The sequence below is a fragment of the Capsicum annuum genome, chromosome 1 (genome assembly GCF_002878395.1).
Source record: "Capsicum annuum cultivar UCD-10X-F1 chromosome 1, UCD10Xv1.1, whole genome shotgun sequence".
In the NCBI taxonomy this organism is placed as follows: Eukaryota; Viridiplantae; Streptophyta; class Magnoliopsida; order Solanales; family Solanaceae; genus Capsicum; species Capsicum annuum.
Genome location: NC_061111.1, coordinates 243,689,662 through 243,699,632, shown reverse-complemented (window position 1 = coordinate 243,699,632; position 9,971 = coordinate 243,689,662). Strand labels below are relative to the sequence as shown.

Below are 9,971 nucleotides of genomic sequence, written 5' to 3'. Positions count from 1 at the left end.
AGAATGCGGGAGGGGGCATATTTAGACCACCACCATATCCAGTGTATATCTAGACCGTTTCGCATAATTCAGGAGCAATTTTAACACCATTTCAAGAAAGAAAACGAGGGGAAGGGGTATTCAGACCTCTCCCACCACCAACATACCCCAAGTATCCCACAAGTTAGCGAAAGCATATGTAGACCATTTCATATAATTCAGAAGCAATTTTAATCCCATTTCAAGAAAGAACGCGGCAGGACGCGCGGGGGTGCATATTCAGACCACCAACACCACCATACCCTGTGTTATATCTAGACCGTTTCGAATAATTCAGGAGCAATTTTGAGCCCATTTCAAGAAAGAACGCATTGGGGAGGGTTGGGGTGGGGGCGGGGGCATATTCATACCACCACCACTAACAACAACATACCCAATGTTTCCCACAAGTTAGCGGAAGCATATCTAGACCGTTTCACATAATTCAGGAGCAATTTTGACCCCATTTCAAGAAAGAAATGGAACCCAATCATTAGTCTTTTTCTTATAAAGGTAGGGATCCACAATGATATTTTTATACTTAGAAAAGCAGGAAACCATGTTTTTTTTACACAGCTTGTGCTAAGTTCATTTTGCAACAAGCAAAATAACAAAGAGATAAGAGTAGAATCATAGTGTATTTAACTTAAGCACTGGTCTTGATAACTTCATCATCTGCATAACTTGCTTTTAGCTCACCCTTGACTCCATCAATTTCTACGAAATAATCCTCACGAGCGTTATCAGCTAACATCAAAGACACCAACCAGAAGAGCGCAGAATTAAGAGACAAGAAGGCGCCTCCGCCTAGAAGACCGGTCTTGGCTGTTGGGCAATCGGTCTGCAAGTTATGATGAATGTTGCGCGTGATATGAAGTTGCTCGGAGATTGTAGGCCACAACAACAATACTGCTGCTAAACCGGCTGTGCCCCTTTGGATTAACAGCAGAAAATCAACCAAAAGAGAACAATAGAAAAAGTATGTGAATAATGATAAGATTCCTATCCCTCATGAAAGGCAGAGTATTTTTTTATACGTAGCTAACATTATCTTTTATGTATACATAGTAGATGTTGAACCCCCTAAGTGAAAATCCTGGCTCTGTCACTGTTCATAACAGCGACAAAAGAAAAACATACGCAGGATAGAAGGTGGAGAGCGGGAATCATTAGTATCATTTATGGTGATGCACCAGTTCCAGGAAGTAGTCCCCATATAAGTTCACTACTAAAAGAGAAAAAACGAGGCAACTAAGAGACAGGATCTTTTCCACACTAGGAAAAACATGTGCATACTTTAACGGAAAAAATACAAGACAAAGTCCTTCGAGCCTAGTTATCACTTGCCGAAAAACTGCATTAAATGAGGACTGTTTATCCGGTACAGGCACAGCATAATAATCTGAGAGCATTTCTCAACTGCCCTACCGCTTAATGCCATCAAATTAAATATATTGCCAGACAGACTTGCAAGAACTCTTTCAAGTTACCAGCCTTCCATTTCATAAATTTGTTTCTGAAATATCATATGCAGAAAAGTTCCAGTGGCTACCTACGGTTTATTTAGGTCATATTCAACATTAAATGAGTACTGTTTCTGCAATACAACATAATAATCTGAGAGCTTTCCTCAACTGTCTTACCACTTAATGCCATGTATACAAATTAAATTTATAGCCAGACAGACTTGCAAGTTGCAAGAACACTTCCAAGCTACCAGCCTGTTATTTTATAAATTTGTTTCTGAAATATCGTACGCAGAAGTTCCAGTGGCTACCTACGGTATATTTACGTCATATTCAGCATTAAATGGAACGCTTTCAAACAGCAATTTGTCATCCTTAATAAGACACGCTTTCAAACAGCACTAGATGTCACACACTCTCTCGATGTCTTTGCAAAATAATCATTGATATACGAGAAATTTCCTATCCAATAAAATGCATGCTTCTATGTCTATACTGATAAATGTAGTTAATAGATGATACATCTTCGCAAAGAAATAGATAGGAAATAGGAAACTATAAAATACACCTGACGCTAATGCTGAATTTAACCTCTGTAAAACTATTTCTGAATCGAATTATGGCACAATAGACATCAGATATTTCTTTAATTCATCACTTCATTATATATTTATCTAACGTCAAGAGCTGCAGTTCCCCAAACATATTATGGTCCCTCACATGATTGCATTGCTATTATAATAAAAAGGAAAATTGTCCGCTATATAATTGTTCTTTTTATACCCATCAGACAATATTATTAGACATTAGTGCGTTTATCTGTAGACGATGACAATTAAATGAACCAAGTATGTGACCACGAATGATGTGTTAAACCATCTTCTGGACGAAAACCATCAACAACAAAACACACATGGATAATGAATTAGGATTAAGAAAAACGTAAATGAAGACATTAACAACAGGATGAAAAATGCCCAGTTGAAGAGTACTTACAATCCGATATTGAGGAACACGACAAAACTGGTGTTTTTCAGCAAAGCAGCTTGTGGAATTGACTTCCCTTGATACGGATAAAATAAAGACAGGAAACCAGCCACCGAAGATGCAACAAGAAAAACAAAAGACAAATACCCCAAAGCAACAGTAGGATCAGACTTGTATTTACAAATCACAATGCCTTTTCCTGATATCGCAGTTCCAGCTGCAGGCTACAATAAAAATGTCCAAAATTAAAGGAGGAGAAAGTAACAAAACATAGAACATATAATATTTTGTGCATCTACTTATCAATGATGCTCACAAAAGAAATTAAGAAGGAATAACATCATCTTGTTTCACACAGTATATTATTCATAATCTATAAAGCCAGTTTAGTGTTATGTTAATTGCAAACGGACAGAATGCCTGGCCCACGACATATAGAAAAGGAGAAAATCAAGAAATTGTTCCGTGTTGGTTCTTGATAAGATTATAAATTAATACAGGAATACTCGGACAGAAGACCTCTAAAAACATCATATGATTCATATCTAGCTCTCCCAAGTCCTAACAGGATTACTAACCGCAGCCACTAAAGTAGTAATCATATATCATGTGAATTAGGGTAATTTAAGCCACGAAGAATCAACACAAGTCCTCCCATGTTATAATGTCATGTCTGATTCTATGATTCTCCCTGTAAACAAGGCATCACATGGGTAGAGTAAGGCCAAGTCTTTGAAGTCGACAACCATAAGAACAGAAATGTTAATCACCAAAAAGTTTCTTTTCGCTATGGGAACAACGTCAAAGAATAAGTCTGATATTGTATACACCAACTACCACTCCTCCACTAAATAACTACTTAGTATAACTCGAAAAGATCATGCATCAATGCTTCATAGTTCATACAACATGAGGACAGGATAATAGGGCATATTGGGTTGCAACTTGCAATGCAAGCGGTCCCATTGATCACTTCGATTGCTTCTTCACTTTTAGTTTACCCGAAAAACCAGTCGTGCACTTAATAATAATGATTTTGGGTAGCCTTATTCAACACTATCTCACAACTAGGACTATGCCCTTGTTTGCTAGGTAGTCTCAGACTCAAATTATATACATGAATATAAAAGGTTTAGAGAAATTTTCCAAAAATATGTACATGTATATAGATTAAGAAGTGCACCCATTGCCTTGAAATCCATTTAGAAAACACACACACATACACAAGAAACTAGGCAAACATATCGTACGAAATTCAAACAATCAAAGGATAAGACAGCAGGCAAAAAGATTAAGTAGAGGACTTGCAAGAATTCCCCCATTTGATTTATTTAACTAACCTTCTTGTTTTCAGCAATAACTCCAAATATAAAGGATAAAACACCAAGGGTTGCTATTATCATAGACATCTGTTTCATACCAATCGCCATTGGACCTCCAAACTTTCACCAATTACCTACACAATTTCAAAATCCAAAATACCCATTACTTTCATGAAAATTCAATAGAAAAATCACAATAAACAAAATCAAACAAGTTATCACTTCAACTGTAACAAGAAACAGATCATAAAGTTCTAACATTAAAAAGAACCAAACTTTGAAACATAGGGTCATCTAAATTATAACAAAAAGTAGAATAATCAAAAAAGATAAACACCAAGAAAAAGACTGTTTAGATTCTTGAAAGAAAAAGGGGTAAATTATACAACATCAAACTGTGAACATTTAAGTCAATGCTGATGAATTGCAAACTGGAAAAAGAACACACTCTTCCAGCAACTAGCTACAACAACAACAACTAAGCCTCAGTCCCAAACAATTTGGTGTCAATTAGATGAATCCTCATTTCTTTATTTAAGCGAATATAATATTATCATCAACATCAACAACAACAACAACAACATACCCAGCATGATCCCACAAACAGAGAATATCATCATCATAAGGATAAATCCATAATACACATTTTTTTCATCAAAATTGACCAGAAAAAATCCCAATATACAACCAAATCAAACAAGTTATCACATCAACTGTATCAAGAAATAGAATATACAGTGTCTAATACTGAAAAGAACCAAACTTTGAAAAAACGAGGTCATCTGAATTGTACAAGTAGAATAACCAAAAAGATAAACACCTAGAAAAAGACTGCTTAGATTCTTGAAACAAAAAGGGTGAAATTACACATATCAAAAAGTGAACATCTTAAGTCAACCTTGAATCCTTGATGAACTGTAGCAACTACCTACAACAGCAATTACTATGCCTCGGTCCCAAAAAAGTTCGGGGTCGGAATATGAATCCTCATTTCTTCATTTAACCTCGTATCATCATCATAACTAGTCCAAAACACACATTTGTTTCATCAAAATTTAACAGAAAAAACTCCCAATATAAAACCAAATCAAACAAGTTAACAGATTATGAATTGTCCAATGCTAAAAAGAACCAAACTTTGAAAAAGGTGAAATTATACATATCAAAAAGTGAATATCTTAAGTCAACCTTGATGAATTGTAGCAACTACCTACAATAACAACAATAACTATGCCTCAGTTCCAAACAAATTGGAGTTGGCTATATGAATCTGTGTTCCTACATTTAAGCTCATATCATAAATCCAATACACATTTTTTTCATCAAAATTTAACAGAAAAAATCCTAATATACAATCAAATCAAACAGTTTATCACTTCAATTGTATCAAGAATCAGATTATACAATATCTACTACTAAAAAGAACCAAACCTTGAAAAAGGTAATATACTTTCTTCATCAAAATTTAACACAAAAAATCCTAAAATAAAATCAAATCAAACAAGTTATCACTTCAACTGTATCAAGAAACAGATTATACATTGTCTAATACTAAAAAGAACCAAACTTTGAAAAAGGTAATACACTTTCTTTATCAAAATTTAACACAAAAAAAATCCTAATATACAATCATACCAAACAATTTATCACTTCAATTGTATCAAGAAACAAATGATAAAGTGTCTAATACTAAAAAGCTAAGTTGCTCGGACTCGGGTGCGGGTGTCCGATACGGGTACGGATCTAGAGGTCGGATCCTTCACTGTCTCAATTTAAAGATTCAGGGATATGGATCTAGGGATGGATATGGGTGCGGGGATTCGGCGAAAAATAATTTAAATATCTAAAAATAGAGTTATAAAACATAAATTTTAAGATATTATGTGGAAAACTTAAGGAGAAAATATTTTTCAAGAAGAAAATCCTGAAAGGAGATAAAAAAAAAAAGCAATAACATAGAAATTTCTATATACAAGGTATTCCATTTACGTCAATTTCACCTTAGCTTTTATTTTGATTATAGAATTTCTTAAATTGCCTAAACTTTCCCAGTCAATTTTGGTCAAAGTACCCAAAATCGGTTGACCATTTCGGGTACGGATCCCACACCCACACCCATGTCGTGTCGACACAGGTGCGGCACCGAAAGTGAAGAGTTCGAGTAACTTAGCTAAAAAGAACCAAACTTTGAAAAAGGTAATACACTTTCTTCATCAAAACTTAACAGAAAAATCCCAATATACAAAAAAATAAAACAAGTTATCACTTCAACTGAATCAAGAACCAGATTATACAGTGTCTAATACTAAAAAGAACCAAACCTTCAAAAAGGTCATATACTTTCTTCATCAAAACTTAACAAAAAAGAAATGCAGAGAGTTTTTATGGGGTGGGACAGATGAGAAGAGGAAAATAGCTCTTGTGTCTTGGCGTACTGTTTTTCTCCTAAAAAGCAAGGGTTTGAATGTCAAAAACTGCAAATTATCGAATGTTGCTTCTGTTGGCCAGCTAGTCTGGTGGTTCTTGCAGAGGAAAGATCAACTTTGGGTGATTTGGACTCACCAAACTCCTAAAGACAGTAGTTGGTATTGGAGGCAACTTCATAAGCTAAAATTTGGCATGGTTACTTGGTATCAACATGACAATTATTGCCTCAATAGCACAGGTCTATATTCATTTTCCACTAGTTATCGTGCTATGCTTGAATATAGACCTAAATGGAGTATTGCAGGGTTGGTGTGAAATAAACTCTTGCTGCCTAAACACAGAATAGTGTTGTGGCTTGCTGTTCAGGGGAAACTGCTTACTAAAGCTAGAATGCAGAGAATAGAGCTGAATGTGGAGGATGACATGTGTGTACTCTGTCAAATACATAGGCCTGAGGATGCAAGACATTTATTTGCTGAGTGTGGCTGGTCAAGGACCTTGTGGAGCATGATAGCTCAATGGCTAGATATTGGACTGATACTAAACACTCCTGCAACTATTGAGAGGATCAAGCACAAGCATCGGAAGAATTTTCGTAAATAAGTTGTGCTGTTGTGGTGTGGTTTTGCTGCTATGATTTATCAGATATGGTTAACCAGGAATGGTAGGATTTTTAGAAATCATAATGTGGATGCTAGTTTTGTCTTTGGGCAAATTCAAACTGTGATTAGGGAGAGAGAGCTAATGTATGAGGGAATAGGGATCAAGAAGTGCGAGGCAGTGGAGCTGGTTAGTTGATAAACTTTGTATGTAGCGGTTCCTCTGAGGCTTAATCCTGATGACCTATGTTGCTCGGACTCTTCAAAAATGCCAATAGGTGCGTGTTGGATTCACCAAAGCTAATGTATTTTTGGAGAATCCGACACGGATGTGGCATCGAAAGTGAAGAGTCCGTGCAACTTAGCTGATGACTTGCTGCCTTAGGATTGGGTGCTCTTTAGTTTGTACCATTGTGTTTGTTCTGGTAATATTTTACAATCTGCTACCAAAAATTTAACACAAAAAAATGGTAACTTACAATCAAATCAAACAATTTATCACTTCAACTGTATCAAGAAACAGATTATAAAGTGTGTAATACTAAAAAGAACCGACCTTTGAAAATGGTAATGCACTTTCTTCATCAAAATTTAACACAAAAAATCCTAATATACAATCAAACCAAACAAGTTATCACTTCAATTGTATCAAGAAACAGATTATACAGTGAATGCTATAAAGAACCAAACTTTTGAAAACATGGAGTTAATTGAATTGTAACCAAAAGTACAATAATCAAAAAAGATAAAACCCCTACAAAAGACCTTTTAGATTCTTGAAAGAACAACAACAACAACATACCCAGTGTATTCCCACAAAGTGGGGTCTGGGGAGGATAAAGTGTACGCAGTCCACACCACAAGTAAAGAGGTTGTTTCAGATAGAAACCGGCTCGGGACAGATAACAGTATAATCAAACAAACAAACGAAAAACATAAAAGCACACAACAAAAATGAGAGACACATCGTTGGATAATAAAGAAAACAAGACATCCACATGGTAATACCATAAACCATCTATTCGAAATCAAAGACATCACCAAAACACCACAAACAAGCAAATACACGTGTAGCTACATACAAAAGCACTCCTCCCCACTAACCCTCTACCCGTCCTCCACACCTTCCTAACTCTCCATATCATGCCTAATCACCTCCCTCCAATATTTCTCGAAGGAAAAAGGTGAAATAATACATATCAAAAAGTGTAACTTATTAAGTCAACCTTGATGAATTGTAGCAACTACCTACAACAACAACAACAATAAACAACCAAACCAAACAAAACAAAACAAAAATTTAGCAGAACATTCCCAATATAACAACCAAATCAAACAAGTCATCACTTCAAGAATAACAAGAAACAGACAATTAAGTGGCTAATGCTAAAAAAAAAAAAAAAAACTTTGAACAAATGGGGTTGTAGAATAATCAAAAAAGATAAAACACCCAAGTAAAAAAAAACTTATTTTTTAGATTCTTGAAATAAAAAGGGACAAAAATTATACAAATTCAAAAATTGAATTAAAACATTGTAATGAAGTGTAAAGGGGAAAAAGAATATACCCGTTTGAAGATTAGTTGAATAGAGAATAGAAAAGATAATTCTACTGAGATCTGTTGAGCTTTTTTTTTTTTCTTTTTTTGGTGTGTGTATATATGGGAAAAAACTAACAGAGTTTTGTCAACGCCAGCTAAATAAACGTACAAATGAGGATTCTTTTGAAGTATTTTATTAGTTATAGGATTCCTTTTTCCTTTTTTACCAAATTTGCTTTAAGATTCTTATCCATTTTAGTGATCATGATGGAGTAGAAACTAGGAATCTAATGGTTGTAGAACTGTCAACAGGGGCTATTCCAACCCATTTGGGCTAATTCACACGGGCTTCGAAGTTTAACGAATTAGGTCAGGTAGATCATAGCAATCAAAATCCCTTACACTGTAGTTGCGGGTCTCCATAGGTTAGACCACTTTTTAAAATATATTATTTTTATAATTTTAATTTAAATTTTAAATTTTAAATTATCAATTATATAAATATTTAAAATATAATATTACGTGAACTTACTATTCGTTAATCAAGTCTCTAATTTATAAAAAATTTTTAATAATCTGTGAAATTAAATAACTTTTGACACTAAATTCAAACCAAATAAAAATGTTAAAAAAAAAAAAACTTTTAATGAATAATAATATAACTAGCTAAATAGCAATATTAATCTAAATTTATTTTTATTGATGACAATAAAACATAAAGAAATGTCAATATTTAGTCCATTAAAAGTGAAAATGAACTCCTAAAAAAAAAAAAGCTCATAAAGTTTATGGTGTATTGAACATCACCACATCATCTTCATCAAGCATATTTGATTCCTTAAAAAAGTTAATATTTTGTATTTTAATTATTTAAATATTTTATAAATATTTTTAATATTTAAATATATATGATGGTCCAAATAGACTTTCAGTTTGACTCTTTTCTTTTATTGTTAGTACTCTAATTTATTTTTAAATTTTTTTTATTTGGCTCACGGGTCAGCCTAACCCATATTGATCAAACCCCACAGCTTATACAGACGGAGTTAAAAAGCCTTGTTCTTAAACGGACAGTAAAAATTATAGCCCAATCCTATCAAATTACAGGCTGGCCGAATCAGCCCAACGGGCCTAGATCATACTGACGTCTCTAATTGGCAAGTTTGATACAAGGAATAATGAAAATAATTTTAAAATGTGTTGATCTCATATTTAATCAAAATAAGATATATATCCTCCACCATATAAGAGTAGGATAACTAATTTCGAGATAACTTGTTTCTAATCAAATGACCCTAAGGATATTTTGGGTATAGTATTAAATTACATTCATAGATTGAAAAAGATCATGTATATCCTTGAACTATTAAAAATGGTACGTATTTATCCTCTGTTATACTTTTGGGTTATTTATATCTTTACTCTCTAACTTTGGGTAATGTATATACCTCCAAACTATCGAAAATAGTACGTATATACACTTCAATTAGACGGCGGACTCCACCTGTCCTCATTCAAAAAAAAAATTAACCCATTTCTCTCTAGCAATTTAGCCCCTAACTTGCCGGCGAAATGTTCTATGGTCGAAGTTGGAAGTAAGTTTCGCTCACGT

General features: G+C 34.1%; 1 protein-coding gene across 3 annotated transcripts; it reads right to left on the bottom strand.

The window, feature by feature from the left end:
- Positions 1-462: 462 nt before the first annotated feature.
- LOC124889377 lies at positions 463-8,706 on the bottom strand. Of its 3 annotated transcripts, XM_047400986.1 has the most exons (5): positions 8,387-8,702; positions 4,692-4,815; positions 3,812-3,927; positions 2,481-2,695; positions 463-950 (listed from the first exon to the last, which is right to left on the bottom strand). In XM_047400986.1, exons 3-5 carry the CDS (start codon positions 3,899-3,901, stop codon positions 665-667), a joined length of 591 nt encoding a protein of 196 aa, XP_047256942.1. In that variant the 5' UTR covers positions 3,902-3,927; positions 4,692-4,815; positions 8,387-8,702; the 3' UTR covers positions 463-664. The 3 variants fall into 3 exon arrangements, with proteins under 3 accessions (XP_047256942.1, XP_047256941.1, XP_047256944.1); XM_047400985.1 differs by lacking the exon at positions 4,692-4,815 and having other exon boundaries at positions 8,387-8,706; XM_047400988.1 differs by lacking the exons at positions 4,692-4,815; positions 8,387-8,702 and adding an exon at positions 7,376-7,421.
- Positions 8,707-9,971: the final 1,265 nt, after the last annotated feature.

Bases quoted from the DNA above. Each gene is read 5' to 3' on its own strand.
- LOC124889377 (XM_047400985.1), bottom strand. From the start codon at position 3,901: ATGGCGATTGGTATGAAACAGATGTCTATGATAATAGCAACCCTTGGT. The intron at 2,696-3,811 runs GTTAGTTAAATA...TTTTTATTGTAG, and splicing joins TTATTGCTGAAAACAAGAAG to CCTGCAGCTGGAACTGCGAT. The intron at 951-2,480 runs GTAAGTACTCTT...GTTAATCCAAAG, and splicing joins GTGTTCCTCAATATCGGATT to GGGCACAGCCGGTTTAGCAG.